The 18,386-nt window shown below is 47.3% G+C and overlaps 2 protein-coding genes across 2 annotated transcripts in view; both read left to right on the top strand.

Moving 5' to 3' along the window:
* LOC148143911 (uncharacterized) overlaps positions 1-18,386 on the top strand; it is a 384,436-nt gene that overhangs the window by 350,783 nt on the left and 15,267 nt on the right. The window lies entirely within an intron of this gene.
* Positions 13,298-15,156, top strand: LOC148143912 (uncharacterized). Its single transcript, XM_087974543.1, has one exon. The coding sequence runs from the start codon at positions 13,679-13,681 to the stop codon at positions 14,561-14,563; it is 885 nt and encodes a 294-aa protein (XP_087830669.1). The 5' UTR covers positions 13,298-13,678; the 3' UTR covers positions 14,564-15,156.

Below are 18,386 nucleotides of genomic sequence, written 5' to 3'. Positions count from 1 at the left end.
AATGGAGGCAGGAGCACAGCAATTAGAGTTAGAAAGTTAGCCAAAAATATAAAAACAGGAAGGAAAGTTTCATCAGCTTTTCTTAAAAAAAGTTAAGAAAAGAAAGTGTTGGTTCTGTAGAAAATGAGTCTGGGGATTCAATAACAGAGGATAAAGAGATGATAGATGAATTGAAAAGAGCTTGAATCTGTCTTCAGTAGAGAGGACACAAGTAACAGCCCAGAACTAGCTGGAAATCAGAAATTGAAAGGGAAGGAGGAACTGAAGACAATTACAATTACCAGGGAAGTCGTACTGAGTAAACTGTTGGAACTACGAGTTCACAAGTCCCAGTTGGCTAAAGTATTTCATTCTAGACCCTTAAAGAAAAACTAGCTAGTGAAATAGTTAATGCATTGGTTTTAATTTTCTAAATGTCATTAGTTTCAGGGGAGGTTTCTTTAGATTGGAAAATTCCTTCCTTCAAAAAGGCAGACCGAGAACAGGAAACTGCACACCATTTATCTTAACATATGCCATAGGGAAAATGTTCAAAGCTATGATTAAAGATGTGATGACAGGGCACTTGTATAAGTTCAGGCAGCGTGAATCTGTTTTTGTCATTGGGAAATAATGTTTTGAAGAACTGCCTCTCCGCACTGCGACTGAGCTGATGAATCTCATCCTAGTTTCAAACTTCCAGCTCAGCACTGTCCCCATGACTTGTCCGGACTTGTCCGACCTGCCTATCTCCTTTTCTTGGATCAATGGTGCTGGAAGAGTTCAGGCAGCATCCGAGGAGCTTCAGCAAAATCGACGTTTCGGGCAAATGCCCTTCATCAGGAATAAAGGCAGAGAGCCTGAAGCGTGGAGAGATAAACTAGGGGAGGGTGGGGGTGGGGAGAGAGTAGCATAGAGTACAATAGGTCAGTGGGGAGGAGATGAAGGTGATAGGTCAGGGAGGAGAGGGTGGAGTGGATAGGTGAAAAAGGAGCTAGGCAGGTCGGACAAGTCCGGACAAGTCAAGGGGACTGGAAGTTTGAAACTAGGATGAGGTGGGGGAAGGGGAAATGAGGAAGCTGTTGAAGTCTACATTGATGCCCTGGGGTTGAAGTGTTCCGAGGCGGAAGATGAGGCGTTCTTCCTCCAGACGTCTGGCGGTGAGGGAGTGGCGGTGAAGGAGGCCCAAGACCTCCATGTCCTTGGCAGAGTGGGAGGGGGAGTTGAAATGTTGGGCCATGAGGTGGTTTGGTTGATTGGTGCGGGTGTCTCGGAGATGTTCCCTAAAGCGCTCTGCTAGGAGGCGCCCAGTCTCCCCAATGTAGAGGAGACCGCATCGGGAGCAACGGATACAATAAATGTTATTAGTGGATGTGCAGGTAAAATTTTGATGGATATGGAAGGCTCCTTTAGGGCCTTGGATAGAGGTGAGGGAGGAGGTGTGGGCACAGGTTTTACAGTTCCTGCGGTGGTAGGGGAAAGTGCCAGGATGGGAAGGTGGGTCTTAGGGGGTCGTGGACCTGACCAGGTAGTCACGGAGGGAACGGTCTTTGCGGAAGGCAGAAAGGGGTGGGGAGGGAAATATATCCCTGGTGGTGGGGTCTTTTTGGAGGTGGCGGAAATGTCGGCGGATGATTTGGTTTTTGCGGAGGTTTGTAGGGTGGAAGGTGAGCACCAGGGGCGTTCTGTCCTTGTTACGGTTGGAGGGGTGGGGTCTGAGGGCAGAGGTGTGGGATGTGGACGAGATGCGTTGGAGGGCATCTTTAACCACGTGGGAAGGGAAATTGCGGTCTCTAAAGAAGGAGGCCATCTGGTGTGTTCTGTGGTGGAACTGGTCCTCCTGGCAGCAGATACGGCGGAGGCGGAGGAATTGGGAATACGGGATGACATTTTTGCAAGAGATAGGGTGGGAAGAGGTGTAATCCAGGTAGCTGTGGGAGTTGGTGGGTTTGTAAAAATGTCAGTGTCAAGTCGGTTGTCACTAATGGAGATGGAGAGGTCCAGGAAGGGGAGGGAGGTCTCAGAGATGGTCCAGGTAAATTTAAGGTCAGGGTGGAATGTGTTGGTGAAGTTGATGAATTGCTCAACCTCTCCGCGGGAGCACGAGTTGGCGCCAATGCAGTCATCAATGTAGCGGATGAAGAGGTGGGGAGTGGTGCCGGTGTAATTACGGAAGATCAACTGTTCTACATAGCCAACAAAGAGATAGGCATAGCTGGGGCCCATACGTGTGCCCATGGCTACCCCTTTGGTCTGGAGGAAGTGGGAGGATTCAAAGGAGAAATTGTTAAGGGTGAGGACCAGTTCGGCCGAACGAATGAGAGTGTCAGTGGAAGGGTACTGTTGGGGATGTCTGGAGAGGAAAAAACAGAGGGCTTGGAGGCCTGGTCATGGCGGATGGAGGTGTAGAGGGATTGGATATCCATGGTGAAGATGAGGCGTTGGGGGCCGGGGAAACGGAAGTCTCCCACCCACAACTTCCAACCATCACCTCAGGAGATCTCCCACCCACAGCTTCCAACCTCATAGTCCTGGAACCCCGCACTGCCCGGTTCTACCTCCTTCCCAAAATCCACAAGCCTGACCACCCTGGCCGACCCATTGTCTCAGCATGCTCCTGCCCCACTGAACTTATCTCTACCTACCTCGACACTGTCCTATCCCCTCTAATCCAGGAACTCCCCACATATGTTCGAGACACCACCCATGCCCTCCACATCCTCCAAGACTTCCGTTTCCCCGGAACTGCTGTGCTCTTCCAGCACCACTGATCCAGAATCTGGTTTCCAGCATCTGCAGTCATTGTTTTTACCACCTTGATGAATCTCCAGTGCCGACAGGGAATGGAATCCCTTCCCCCATTCCCCACATTTCCACAGCTTCTCCGCAGTTCTGGTATCATTTTAGCTCCGTTTCTGATGAACAAGTGAAAGTGTGATCATACTCAGGAAACGTGTACAGTCACCACCTACTGCGAATAGTGTAATGTTTCTCCATCTGTGTATCTGTTTACAGTTCCTTCCCACAGACACCTCACTGGGGCACACTCTCTCCCAACAAGGGGAAAAGACATACAAATGTTGAGGAGTCAGACAAAATGCGGAAGCAATAAAATGTCGAAACACAGGGGAAAAAAAATTGTGGCCCCCTGTTGGCATTTGGACACTTAAAATCTGTCAGAAACACCAACATCCCAAAGAGCATACTGCGCATGTTTGTCGGTGTCAGCAACACATTGCGCATGTTTGTCGGTGTCAGCAACACATTGCGCATGTTTGTCGGTGTCAGCAAACTAGTGGGCATGCTCGTCACTCTGCGTTAAAAAAAGCGCGCGACCTTTTTTTGATTGTCCTGGAGGACCGGAAGGACGTTGGTCCTCCTGCCAATCAGAGTCACCCCGTTGTCTGAATGCGGAAGTTGGACAATGAGGTTCCGAAGCTGCTGTTCGTGTCTGAATGAAGATTGAGCTTTATCCTAGACTGCAAATTCCTCTATCCATTATTTGTGAGTACGGCGCTCTCTTCTCTTGCCATCTTTTCCATTTAATTTTCATTTTGGGTTCAGTTGTTGACTTGCAGCAACTAAAAGGAAAGGGAGTGTGTTGGGGTGGGGACAGACTCTGGAAACGGTGCTCCAGGTCTGTGTCTTAATTGGCAAAATAGACAAGAGGGAGGCTGGAAGAACACAGCAAGCCAGGGGGTGGAGAAGTCAATGTTTCCAGTGTAACCCTTTTTCAGGATTGGGGATGAGTGTAGGGGGCGATGCAGATAAAGGGTGTGCTAGGTGGTGAAGTGGGCATAGGTGTAGACAGGTAGAGGGTTCGACCTAGGCAAAAGTGAGGACTGCAGATGCTGGAAACCAGAGTTTAGATCAGAATGGTACTGGAAAAGCACAGCAGGTCAGGCAGCATCCGAGGAGCATGAAAATCGACGTTTCGGGCAAAGCCCTTCATCAGGAATTTCCCCAGATTAGGGGAGTCCAAAGCTGGAGGGCGTTTGAGGTGAGAGGGGAATGATTTAAAAGGGACGTGAAGGACAACTTTTTCACATAGACGGTTGTGCACGTATGAAACGAACTGCTAGAAGAGTTGGAGGAGGCTGGTACCATTATGTTTAAAATGCATCTGGCTGGGTACATGAAACGGGATGGTTTGGAGTTGTGTGGGTCACGTGCTGGCAAACGGGACTAGATTAATTTCAGATATGTGGTCGGCACAGACAAGTTGGGCCGTAAAGTCTGTTTCCATGCTGTGAAAGCAGAAGTGTGGCTGTGAAGACGGGACATTCTGAGCAGCTTTCAAAGATGTAAAAACAATGACTACAGATGCTGGAAACCAGATTCTGGATTAGTGGTGCTGGAAGAGCACAGCAGTTCAGGCAGCATCCAAGGAGCAGCGAAATCAACGTTTTGGGCAAAAGCCCTTCAGGAATAAAGGCAGAGAGCCTGAAGCGTGGAGAGATAAGCTAGAGGTGGGTGGGGGTGGGGAGAAAGTAGCATAGAGTACAATAGGTGAGTGGGGGAGGGGATGAAGGTGATAGGTCAGGGAGGAGAGGGTGGAGTGGATAGGTGGAAAAGGAGATAGGCAGGTAGGACAAGTCCGGACAAGTCATGGAGACGGTGCTGAGCTGGAAGTTTGGAACTAGGGTGAGGTGGGGGAAGGGGAAATGAGGAAACTGTTGAAGTCCACATTGATGCCCTGGGGTTGAAATCTTCCGAGGAGGAAGATGAGGCGTTCTTCCTCCAGGCGTCTGGTGGTGAGGGACCGGCGGTGAAGGAGGCCCAGGACCTCCATGTCCTCGGCAGAGTGGGAGGGGGAGTTGAAATGTTGGGCCACGGGGCAGTGTGGTTGATTGGTGCGGGTGTCCCAGAGATGTTCCTTAAAGCGCTCTGCTAGGAGGCGCCCAGTGTTTTGCCCTTACTGGGAGCAGAAGAATACAATGAAGTCTTGCATTTGTGAGAGAGCAACTGAGTAAGGGAGTACATCTGGGATTTTGGTGGAAAATGGGAATTCTTTGCACTGTGGGGTGAAGCTCAACCCTATCCAGTTATTTCAGCTCATGGGTGAGACTCGGCAGTTCATGCAGGCAGTCAATCCAGGTAATATTTTATAAATTCCTGCTTTGGAAATAGAACCAGTCTGATTCCAGATTGGGATACAGACAGACTCTGATCTCACACCTTTAATGCATGGTCTGAGCTGAGATGATACCTTTTGTTATAAAACCTTAAGCTATTTCAATAAAGTGTCTTTCAGGAAGTTCTGGGATTTATATATTAATGATACCTGCAGACCACTCTGAAAGGCTTAACGATCCAAGTTTGTTCAATATATTATTTCAGTGGCAGGACACTAATGTTTTTCTATAAATTCTGTGCCTTATGATGTTATTCTCCACAATCACCTGATGAAGGAGCAGCACTCCAAATGCTGGTCCTTCCAAATAAACCTGTTGGACGATAACCTGGTTGTGTGTGATTTTTTTTTAACTTTGTACAGGTTAGGGTGGATTGACCATGCTAAAGTGCTCACTGTGACCAGGGAGGTGCAGGTGAATTGGCTGTGCTAAATTACACATCGTGTCCAGGAACAGATTGGTCATGCTAAATTACCTGTGGTGCCCAGGAATGTGCAGGTTAGGGTTAATTGGCCAGGCTAACTTATCCAGAGTGAAGATCTAGACCCCTCTTAAGGGGCCTTTTGGTTCGAGATCGGTCTAAAGAATCAATGGAATGCGTCTGTACAAAGCAAGGCTATCAGTTTAATAAGGCACAATTCTGTCCAGCAACACAGCGGTTAAAGCTTCTGTGTTCCATGGTGAAGTTGTGCAATTACATTTGAAAATTACACGTTATTTATTTAAGTTTTTTTGAGACAGTACAGCCTTAATTTCAAGAAAATATCAATCGAATATAATAAGGTGACATGATTCACAGCAGGTTAATCCAATGATATTTCCTGAGAAAGGAGTCTTAATTACGTAAATCATCATGCATGGTAGCAGCTCAAGGTTAGTTCAATTGGTCAATTAATGTGTCAGTGTTCATTTTAAACAAACTCCATTGTCCTCTTATCTTTGGATTTTAGCTTAATTCTGCAAAACAGCAGGACAAGTTCAGAGTTCGATCATTATTCTCGGCCATTTTGTTCTATTATTTTAAATTGAAAAGCCATTTTGTGGTTAGTAAAAATCTACATATACTTGTTGCGTCTGACAATAACCTAAATTCAAATTTTCGATCCTCACCTGAAGGATCAGAGTCTGAGGGGTGACCTTATAGATGTTTGTAAGAGGCATGGATATGGTGAAGACCCAAGGTCTTTTGCCCAGGGTAAGGGAGTCCAAAGCTCGAGGCCATATGTTTGAGGTGAGAGGGGAATGATTTCAAAGGGACCTGAGGGGCAACTTCACGCAGAGAGTGGTGCATGTATGGAATGAGCTGCCAGAGGGAGTGGTGGTGGCTGGTACAATTACAACATTTTAAAAAGCATCTGGATGGGAATATAAATAGGAAGGGTTCAGAGGGATATAGGCTACATGCAGACAAATGAGACTAGATTAGTTTTGGATATCTGATCAGATGAATTGGACCAAAGGGTTTGTGTCAGTGCTGTATGACACTAATCGTCTTTGGCGAAAGCAGAAGTGTGGTTGTGAAGACTGGACTTTCAGAGCAGCTTTCAAAGATGTTTTGTCCTGTCTGGGAGCAGAAGAAGTTACAATGAAATCTTGCATTTGTGAGACAGCGACTGAGTAAAGGGAGTACATCTGCGATTTTGGTGAAAAATGGGAATTCATTGCACTGTGGGGATGAAGCCGAACCCTATCCAGTCACTTCTGCTGGTGGGTGAGACCAGGCCTCAAGACTAGGGGGAGTAGATTTAGGACAGAGATGAGGAGGAGAAAGTGAGGACTACTGCTTTTCCTGGAGTGTAGTGAATCTATGGAATTCTCTTCATTAAATATGTTCAAAATGGGTTTTTGCATGGTTGGGGAATTAAGGGTAGTTGGGGCAATGCTTCTAGGAGGAGCTGAGACGATGGATAGATCGGCCATGATCGCAATGAAGAACGGGGCAGGCTAGCTGGGCAAAATGGCTGACTCCTGCTTTTATTCCTGAAGAAGGGATTATGCCCGAAACGTCGATTCTCCTGATTCCTGGATGCTGCCTGACCTGCTGCGCTGTTCCAGCAACACATTTTCGGCTCTGATCTCCGGCATCTGCAGACCTCACTTTCTCCTCCTGCTTTTATTACTGTGAAACTATTTCCCACAGCTAACCCATCACTGGGCACTATGGGTAATTTAACATAGCGAATCCACTCTAACCTGCACCCTACCTGGACACCATGGGTAATTTAGCACAGCCAATCCAACCGAATCCGCACAACACTGAACACTGGGTAATTTAGCATGATCAATCCACCCGAACCTGGACAAAGTTAAACATCACACAACACCAAGAAGTACTAGCTTTCGGAGCACTGCTCCATCATCAGGTGGTTGTGGAGTACAAGATCATAAGGCACACAATTTATGGAAGAAGATTAAAGTGTCCTGCCACTGAAATGATATATTGAACAAACCTGGATTGTTACACCTCTCATCTTGTACAGTGGGTTGCAACTATCATTCATATGTAAATCTCGATAACATAAGGTTTTATCACAAAAGGTAACAACATCTGGGTGGCATGGTGGCTCAGTGGTTCTTAATTTTGCCTCACAGCGCTTGGGACCCAGGTTCAATTCCAGCCACTGGCCACAGTCTGTGTGGAGTTTGCACATTCTCCCCGTGTCTGCATGAGATTTCTCCAGGTGCTCCGGTTTCCTCCCACAATCCAAAAATATGCAGGTTAGGTGAATTGGCCATGCTTAAATTGCCCAGTGTGTTACATGCATTGGTCAGGGGTAAATATGGGGAATGGGGCCTGGTGGGTTACTCTTTGAAGGGTTGGTATGGACCTGTTGGGCCAAAGGGCCTGTTTCCGTACTGTAGGGAATCTAATCCAATCTCAGCTCAGACAATGCATTAAAAGTCAGAGTCTGTCTTTATCCCCACCTTGAATCTGACTAGTTCTGTTTCTAAAGTAGGAATTTATAAAATACAACATGTTCTGACAGCTTGTAGATTGTGTATTTTTGAGCAAAATAGAATTTATTTGAAAATATAATTCTGCAAATGCAAATTCACCCCCATGGACTTGTGTGTGCTTACAGCTAAAAAGTTTATTTCTGTGCTGTGTATCTCTGTCTATTTGGTAACAGATGCTTTATTTCTGTTGGCATAACTATTGTTGTAAGTCATAGCTGGGTACTAATAGTTAGATATAAAGCAAAGAGAATTCCTCAAATAGGGCACTATCAGAATCCTGGGAGACCCCTATTTCTGGTGTACTTCCCATTGACAAACATTAAGCATCAGCACCTATTTATTTCTATTTTTTTGTTTCACTTTTCTTGTTTGATTCCCTGGTACGACTGTGTCTGGTCGGTTGTCAGGCTGGGAGATAGTGGATTGGGGTTCGATTGACTGAATGTTGTATTGTTCTGGAAGGTGTAAAGGGGTGGGGGGGTGGGGTGTTGGAGAATCAAAACTTCAGCAGAGCTGAGAACAGACCAACATCTTACTCTGTGGGAACAGGAGATCAACAGAGGACAGAGAAACCAAGACCTGAAATCCGACCTGACACCGGATTACTGTGATCAGTGTTTTCATTAGCAATGCCAACCCTCTACCTTCACCTAGCTTCCCGTTTGACTACCCCCTCGATATTCAAGATTCAATCCTTGTCGTCCTGAAGCCATGTCTCTGTAGGGAGTCTCAGATCATAATTATTCTCTTCAATGTGTGCAGTCAATTCATTCACTTTTGTAACAGTGCAGCACACATGCAGACACACTGTTTTCGGTTTACATTTTTATGATCTTTGCAATCCAGTTTTAATTGCTGGTACATTTACTCTCCTTGTCTCCATCATTCTGTGATGTTCATTTCCCACATCACTACATTGCTCACTGGCCTTGATTGGGATTGGCCATAGTGCCCAGGGATGTGCAGGTTAGGTGTATTTGTCAGGGTAATGTAGAGCGGTAGGGCAATGGGTCTGGGTGGGTTCCCCTTCAGGGGGTCGGTGTGGACTCGTTGGGCCGAGCGGCCTGCTCCCACACTGTGGGGATTCTCTGAAGCGAAGGGATATTTGCAAACGGCGCAGGACAGCGCAGGCGCAGTGCGTGCGCGCGGCTTGGCCCCGCCCATCCGCTACTTTCATGACGTCACAACGCGGAAGTGACACTGAATGAATGAAAATCCCTCCGTCTGGGCTAATCCTGGGGCGGGAAAATCTGTTCACTTGTAGCAACGGGAGTGAATCCAGGGCGGGAGCAGACCCTGTCAACTCAGGTATGGGAGTTAGTTACCAGGTGAGGAGGACAGAGATTGGGAGGAGTAGATATCTTTTCTGTTTTCCTTTTCAAAATGCACCCGATTTCCACAAGTAAATGCAACAGGTAAAAGTACAGTAAATGCAGCTTCAAGCCGGCTGTGCATCCTCTGTTCTTCCTCTGCCTTGGCTCCAGCACTTTTGGCTTCCTTTGCCTTCTCCACTCCCGCCGGGTGTTGATACCTCAATGTTTTTCCGGTTGTCTTTTGTGGGCTTTGAAAACTTTCCCAATCGTCTGAGTACAGGATTTGGGAGATTATGTTGCAGCTGTACAGGACATTGGTTAGGCCACATTTGGAATACTGTGTGCCGTACTGGTCTCTCTGCTTTAGGAAGGATGTCATAGAGTCATGGATGTTGTGAAACTTGAAAGGGTTAAGAAAAGATTGGCAAGGATGTTGTCAGGGTTTGAGCTGATCAGGATGGAGCTGTTTTCCCTTGAGTACCAGAGGCTGAGGGGTGACCCTACAGATTTCTATAAAATCATGAGTGGCATGGATAGGATAAATAGACAAGGTGTTTCCCTGGAATGGGGGAGTCGAGAACTAGAGGGTAATAGGTTTAGGGTTGGGGGGAGATTTAAAGGGCCCTAAGGGACTACTCTTGTATTCAGAGGGCGGTGCATGTAAGGAATGAGCTGCCAGAGGAAGTGGTGGATGCCTTTTGAAAGGCATCTCGCTGGGTATATGAATAGAAAGTGTTTAGAGGGATATGGGCCAAGTGCTGTCAAATGGGACTAGTGATTGAGGATATCTGATCGGCATGGATGAGTTGGACCGAAGGGACTATTTCTGTGCTGTACATCTGGTAGACAATGGTCCTCAGAATTCTGTTCCCATTATGCTCACTCTTGGTCATGGTGACAGTATCACATTCTGAAATGAGAAAAGACCTATAAATGCGCAAGGGAAGAGTTCCGTTCTGGGTGTGTACATGGAGATGGGTATAGTTACTTATGATGCATAAGGCCTGTTGTTCCCCAGCCGGTGGAACGCAAGCCATCTTTGTACATGTGCAGGAGGTATAAGGCTCCTTTTGTCTTACACGAGTGGGCGTGACAGGTCTCAAGTAGGCAGGTGATGTTATGTGGAACATGAACAATTGCACACCCATAGCCGGTTCCATTAAAGCAATTCTCATATGACCATGCAGTAGAGTGAAAAGATGTCAGCAAACAGGTAGCAGGAGGCTCATATGGTGTTGGAAAGTGATACTGTATTTCTCTGCGGAGGGTCGGCAGTAGGGAGTCTGATGAATAGAATGGAATCGGGGACTGGGGACGGGGCAAGTAAGTCATCTCCCGATAGAGAGGAGTAACATACTACTGCCTCTGGGGTGAAGAGCGTTCTGTGGGCCTGTATACATAAGTTGTTTGTGGATTGAAGAGTTTCGCCTATCAGGCTTCTCTTTTCTCGAGTCGGTCCGTCCGACAAAAAGGGATGGTGTTCCTGGGCGGCCTTAAAATATTTACCATAATAACAGAATGGATCACTTTTATCCTCACTAGGCTTGCGTCTGCAGGTAAAATCAAATAAACAGGTTCGGTTACGATATGATTTCTACTGTCCAGGTGGACCATCTGGTCTTTCTGATGTAAGAATCCATTGCAATAATCAATCTTCATCACGTTCCACATGTCAAAGGCGTCTGGTCCGGTGCAATGGATGACATCTCCTCAGCATGGGTGGTGGATAATCTCTGATCATTCCTGATCACATCGATGCTTAGTGGCGTTCCCCATCAGGATGTTGTACGTGATCAGAAAGGTGAGGAGATAGCGATCCCCCACATGTCCCTCCTCTTAGTTCAAGTATCTGTAATAAGATTAACATTAGAACAACAGCAAAATTCAAAAACCCAACTGGACAGGGTCCACTCCTTTTGTTGGGATTCCAGGATTCTCTCCTCCTCTTCGCCCCCCCCCCCCCCCCCCCCCCCCCTTTTTGATTGATGCGGTCAATCAATTTACAACGGTGCAGTTGGACCCAAGCTGAGCGCCCAGCGACTGTGACCGCCGTAGGGGTGGGAGGTAAAACCTGGAAGCGGCCATTCCAACGAGGTTGGAGACCTTTGCCAGTCCAGTTCTTGATGAGCACCAACGAACCAGGCTCTACCTGTGACAAGGCTGAAAGGGAGGGAACATTGCTGTAGGCCACACGCTCCTGGGAGTGAAAGGCACGCATAACACTAGTTAGAGCAAGAACATAACCAATCATTGCTTCGGTCATGTGCTGGAAGTGGACTGAGAAGGGAGCTGAATCATTCCAAGGGGTACGGAGGGGGTGACCAGAGAGACTCTCACCTGGAGACAGTAGCATCTTGCCTGCAGACATGGATCGCATCTGGAATAAGGCCACAGGGATTAGCATAACCAGGAGAGGCCAGACTTGGCCATTAATTTGGCAAGTTTAGGTTTGAGTCTAGTTAAAACATTCAACAAGGCCGGCCGCCTGAGGATAAGCACCATGCAGTTACCGACAAATACAAAGCTGGGAACAGAGTTCTCCGTTAATATTACCTACAAAGTGTGGTCCATTGTCCGAGCTAATGCACGCAGGTATACTGAAGCGGGAATTATTTCCTTAAACAAAATCTTCGCCACAGTCTCAGCAGTAGTGTTAGGAGGAGGGTAGGCTTCAATCCACTTAGGAAAGACATCAACAATAAGCAAAACATATTTATAATAACTCAACACATTTCTCCAACTCAATGAAGTCCAGTTGAAGTGTCTCCAAGGGACCCTCCAGTAAGGGAGTTCTCGTAGAGATACTTGAACTAAGATGTGGGGGATCGCCTACCCACTAACCTGTTTGACCACGTACAACATCCTGATCGGGAAAGCCACTGACTTGAGTATCGATGCGATCTGGAATGATCTAAGATTATCCTGATGTCATCTGGTGCACCAGACCTGACGCTTTCAACGTGGAGTCGCTTGAGCGATGGCGTGAGCTGCCAGAGAAAGTGGTGGGTGCTGGTACGATGACAAGTTAAAAGGCTCCTGGACGGGCATCTGAATATGAAGGGTTCAGATGGGTCAGGGCCAAGTGATGGCAAATGTGACTGGAGTCACAGAGATGTACAGCACAGAAACAGACCCTTCGGTCCAACTCGTCCTTGCTGACCAGATAGCCAACTCGGACAGATTGGGCCATGGGTCTGTTTCTGTGCTGTGTAACTCTAATTGTCTTCAGTGAACACAGAAGTGTGGTTGTGAAGGCTGGACTTTCAGAGCATGTTTTGCTCTGACTGGAAGCAGCTGAAAATGTGTTGTTGGAAAAGCGCAGCAGGTCAGGCAGCATCCAAGGAGCAGGAGAATCGACGTTTCGGGCATGAGCCCTTCTGCGCTTTTCCAGCAACACATTTTCAGCTCTGATCTCCAGCATCTGCAGTTCTCTCTTTTTCCTGACTGGAAGCAGGAGAAGAGTTTGACTGAAGTGTGTCGGTGTTAATGTCTCATTTTGCTCCCACCTTCCTGGAGTCATTAACCATTTTGTATCTGGTCCTTCCTCAAGAAGCTGCATTGCAGGTTCACCCTGAATTGACACACTTTTTTTTTGCTTCCCAAAATCAGACCTGCTCACTCTCCGCAGGATCCCAGTGTTGTGAAAGATATTAACTTTCAGGTGGAGGTATCCAAAATTCAGAGAGATTTCAGTCTTGATGCTTTTGCTTTTTCTGCCCCTGTAAGATCCTGAATCAGCACCTTCAGGGGAATTAGTTAGAGCGGAGTGAGAACAGAGGGGGAGAGAGAGTGGGATGGTGCTTTCAATTTTGTGGAATAACAAAAGAATATTCCACAGAAAGTAGAATTGCTTGTTCTGAATTTCTCCCCTGTACTGATGATCCCTTTTGTAATCCCTTTTTGCAGAGTATTTGAAAATCTGAAGACTGAAGTTTCAAAATCAATGAATGAAGGGCTTACACCCGAAACATTGACTCTCCTGCTCCCCGGATGCTGACCTGCTGTGCTTTTCGACTGACTGTCCAGCGTCTGCAGTCTTTACTTTGATGTCAATGTCTGACAGTCATTCAATCCATCGGGACCGCAACTATTTTTGACTGTGATTTCTGTGAGAGGGATCAATGCTTTTTGGTTCCTGTTTGAGGACATTTTCAGCATCAGTGGGACTGGACGAGAGACCCAACTGTTGCAGCGCACTGTGTGTGGAGCCTGAAACAGTTATACGGCCTGGAAAGGGGATTTCACAGCAGGGAGGGTCTCCTCACGTGTTTGTGTGCAGCTGAAGCTGTGGCCATGGAGAAACCTGAGGAATCCCACCCCGTGGAGAAACCGTGGAAGTGTGGCGACTGTGGGAAAGGCTTCCTTTTCCCGTCTGCCCTGGAGACTCATCGGCGCAGTCACACCGGGGAGAGGCCATTCCCTTGCACCGACTGCAGGAAGGCCTTCAGACATTACTCCCACCTATTGGCCCACCAGCAGGACCACACGGGGGAGAGGCCCTTCAGCTGCCCAGATTGTGGGAAGGCCTTCAGGTATTCTTCCACCCTGCTGAGCCACCAGCGGATCCACACAGGGGAAAGGCCCTTCAGCTGCCCTGAGTGTGGGAAGGCCTTTACCCACGTCTCTGCCCTGCGGAGCCACAGGCGTGTCCACACCGGGGAGAGGCCCTTTAGTTGCCCCGAGTGCGGGAAGGCCTTTACCCACGTATCCTCCCTGCTGACCCACCAGCGTGTCCACACGGGGGAGAGGCCGTTCACCTGCTCTCATTGTGGGAAGGGCTTCACCTGCTCCTCCGCCCTGCTGAGGCACCAGCGTGTCCACACAGGGGAGAGGCCCTTCAGCTGCCTCGAGTGCGGGAAGGCCTTCAGCAATTCCTCTACCCTGTTGGCCCACCAGCGTGTCCACATGGGGGAGAGGCCGTTCACCTGCTCTCAGTGTGGGAAGGGCTTCACCTGCTCCTCCAACCTGCGGAGCCACCAGCGGATCCACACCGGGGAGAGACCCTTCAGCTGCCCTGAGTGTGGGAAGGCCTTTAGCGATTCCTCCAACCTGCTGACCCACCAGCGGATCCACACGGGGGAGAGGCCCTTCATCTGCTCTCAGTGCGGGAATGGCTTCATCCGCTCCTCCCACCTGCGGAGCCACCAGCGAGTTCACGTGCCATCGCAGGGGGATTGAGGGATTGACAGCCGAGTGCTATTATCGATTGGACCATCAACCCAGTTCCAGGGACTCCGGGTTTGAATCCCCCCACGACAGATGGCAGAATTGGTATTCGGTCAGAAATGTGGAGTTCGGAATCTAACGATGAGAGTGTTTCAGGGAGGGGGTGGTGCGGGGGAGAAAGCCCCCATCTGATTCACTCTCTCCCTTGTTAGGGAAGGGAACCGCCATTGTGGGAAAGGATTCACTCAGTCGTTCCAGCTGCATCCTTTACCCGGTCTGGCCTACACGTGACTCCAGCAGTCTGGTTGACTCTACACTGCCCCTTCCTGGCAAAGGAGTGGGGAGAAACTTACTTGGAGACAAGGTATGGGTTGAAATTGCTGAGTGAGGCAATACTTTCTCCAGGTCACGGCTTTACCAAGGATCCAATTACAAAGGGACAACTTGCTGCTGGCCAATAGTAAAGACAGTGAGGGGGGTGGGACAAGGGGAGGTGTGGTGCGTGCACTTTGACCTTGAGCTGTTCAAAAAGCAACTACTTTTTTCTCTGCTTTTTTGCTGGGGGGATCTGAAGCTGTAACAAAGTTGGGTTGCAATAAAGGTTACCTGAACTTACCACCGGGCTCAGACTCTCATTGAAAGCTTTGAGCTCCAAGAGGTTTTTGTTTTAAAGCTGCTCATTTCTTTCAGCCTCCTGCACTAAGTTTAGGACATAGAACAATCCAGTGCAGAACAGGCCCTTCGGCCCTCGATGTTGCGTCGACCTGTGAACTATTCTCAGCTCGTTCCCTGATACTATCCCAAAATCATCCATGCACTTGTGTAAGGATTGTTTAAATCTCCCTAATGTGGCTGAGTTGACTACCTTAGCGGGTAGGGCATTCCGCTCCCTTACCACTCTCTGCATAAAGAACTTGCCTCTGACATCTGTCTTAAAGCTATCCCCCCTCAATTTGTAGTTATGTCCTCTCGTACACGCTGACGTGATCATCCTAGGAAAAAGTCTTTCTCTGTCTACCCTATCTAATCCTCTGATCATCTTGTATGTCTCTATCAAATCCCCCCCTGAGCCGCCTTCTTTCCAATGAGAAAAGGCCCAAGTCTCTCAGCCTTTCCTCATAACACCTTCCCTCCAGACCAGGCAACATCCTGGTAAATCTCCTCTGCTTTTCCAATGCTTCCACATCCTTTCTGTAATTGGGTGACCAGAACTGTACACAATATTCCAAGTGTGGCTGCACCAGCGTTTTGTATTGTTGCAGCATGATATTGCGGTTCCGGAACTCGATCCCTCTACCAATGAAACCTAACACACCGTATGCCTTCTTCACGGCACTATCCACCTGGGTGGCAACTGTCAGGGATCTACGCACATGGACTCCAAGATCCCTCTGCACATCCACACTACCAAGAATCTTTACATTGACCAAGTACTCTGCCATCCTGTTATTCTTCCCAAAGTGCATCACCTCACATTTAGCTGCATTGAACTCCATTTGCCACCTCTCAGCCCAATTCTGCAGTTTATCCAAATTTCCCCCTGCAACCTGTAACATTCTTCCAAACTGTCCAGTACTCCACCGACTTTAGTGTCGTCTGCAAATTTACTAATCCATCCACCTATGCCTGTATCTAAGTCAGTTATAAAAATGACTAACAGTAGTGGTCCCGAAACTAGTAATCGGACTCCAGACTGAATATTTTCCATCAACCACCACTCGCTGCCTTCTTCCAGTTTCTAATCCAAACTGCTAGATCACCCTCAATTCAATGCCCCTGCATTTTCTCCATCAGCCTCCCATGTGGAACCTTTTCAAAGGCTTTACTGAAGTCCAAGTATACCATATCAACTGTCCTACCCTCATCTACATGCTTGGTCACCTTCTCAAAGAACTCAATGAGGTTTGTGAGACGCGACCTGCCCTCGACGAAACCATGTTGACTATTTGAAATCAAATTGTTGCTTATTAGATGATTTTAAAATCATCTAATAATCCTTTACAATAGAAGTAAGGCTCACTGGTCTATAATTATCTGGGTCATCTCTGCTGTCCTACTTCAAGGGCACAATATTTGCAATCCTCCAGTCCTCGGGTACTAAACCCGTAGACAATGATGACTCAAATATCAAAGCCAGAGGCTCTGCTATCTCCTCCCTAGCTTCCCAGAGAATCCTCGGATAAATCCCATCCAGCCCAGGGGACTTGTCTACTTTCACTCCTTCTCAAATTGATAACACCTGTGTGTAACTAACCTCGATCCTTTCGAGTCTAATATCTCGTACCTCATTCTTTTCCTGAGTGAACTCCGATAAGAAATGTTCATTTAGCACCTCTCCGAACTCTACAGGGTCCATGCTCAACTTCTCACTTCTGTCTTTGACTGGCCCTATTCCTACCCTAATCATCCTTTTATTCCTCACATATCTATAGAAAGCTTGAGCGTTCTCCTTTATTCTATTTGCTAAAGACTGCTCGTGTCCTCCCTTTGCTCTTCTTAACTCTCTCTTTAAATCCTTCCTACGTGATTTGTAATTCTCCATCGCCTCATCTGTTCCATCTTGCTTCATCAACACATAAGCCTCATGGAACAGCATCATAAGACACAGAACTTATATCAAAAGATCAGTGTCATGCAACTGATAGAATATATTGAACAAACTTAGATAGTCTTCATCTCTTAGAATGGGTGCGGGCTTTGGTTCATTAATATGTAACAATGTTCTTGAGATGACTGAAGATTTTATTTAAAAAAGACATCTCCGCTCAGACAATGAATTAAAGGTGTGAGATTTGAGTCTGTTGGTATTCTAATCTTGAATCAGACAGGTTCTGTTTCCAAAGTCGGAATTTGTAAAACATTAGATGCATTGACTGCCTGCAGATTGTGTGCTTTTTGAACAAAATTGAATGTATCTGCAAATATAATTCTGCCAATACAATTTCACCCCAAAGAGTAGTGTGTGTGTATCTGTGTGCATGTGAGTTTGTGCGTGTGTGTGTGTAAACATGCTTGGGAAAGTGAGTGTGTTATGGAGTATGAGCCTGTGAGTGTGATAGAGTGTTGAGGGGTGTGTATCTGTCTGTCTGAGAGATAGAGTATGTGTGTGAGAGAGAGGCCAAATAAAAGCAAGGGGTTGTACAAATGATGGTCGGGCCATGAGTCGTGCTATAGAACAGGCAGACATGGGGGGGGGGGGGGGGGTGTTCAGGTACATAGTTCTTTGGAAGTTGCACCACTGCTAGACAGGGTGGTTAAGGTGGCATTTCGCAACATTGCCTTCATTGTTCACACCATTGAGTATCGGGGTTGGGACATCATGTTGAGGTTGTACAGGATGTTGGTGAGGCCACTTTCAGAGTACTCAGTACAGTTCTGTTGGCCCTGTAATAGGAAGAATACTATTAGAGAGAGTTTAATAAAGATTTACCAGGATGTTGTTAGGACTGGAGGGTTTGAGTTAGAAGGAGAGGCTAGGTCTTTATTCACTGGAGCACAGGACGTTGGGGGGGGTGACCTCATTGAGATTGATAAAATCATGAGGATTGGAGGTAAGGTGAATAACAAAGGGCTCTTGCTTAGCATCGGCGTGCTCAAAACTAGGGGCCATTTTGTTTTAATGTGAGGAGAGAGATTTAAAAGGAACCGGAGGGGCAAAAGTTTGAAAGAGGGTGATTTGCATGTGGAATTAACTTGCTGAGGATGTGGTAGCTGCAGGTACAGTGACAACATTGAAAAAGCATTTGGATGGGTACATGAATAGAAAGGTTTAGAGGGATATGGGCCAAATGCAGGCAAGTGGGACTGGTTTAGTTTGGAATCCTGGTCGGCATTG

Source organism: Chiloscyllium plagiosum, unplaced genomic scaffold, assembly GCF_037043375.1.
Source record: "Chiloscyllium plagiosum isolate Xiang-an unplaced genomic scaffold, Cpla_swu_hap1 HiC_scaffold_27, whole genome shotgun sequence".
Classification (NCBI taxonomy): domain Eukaryota; kingdom Metazoa; phylum Chordata; class Chondrichthyes; order Orectolobiformes; family Hemiscylliidae; genus Chiloscyllium; species Chiloscyllium plagiosum.
This window is presented reverse-complemented; position numbering and strand designations above follow the sequence as displayed.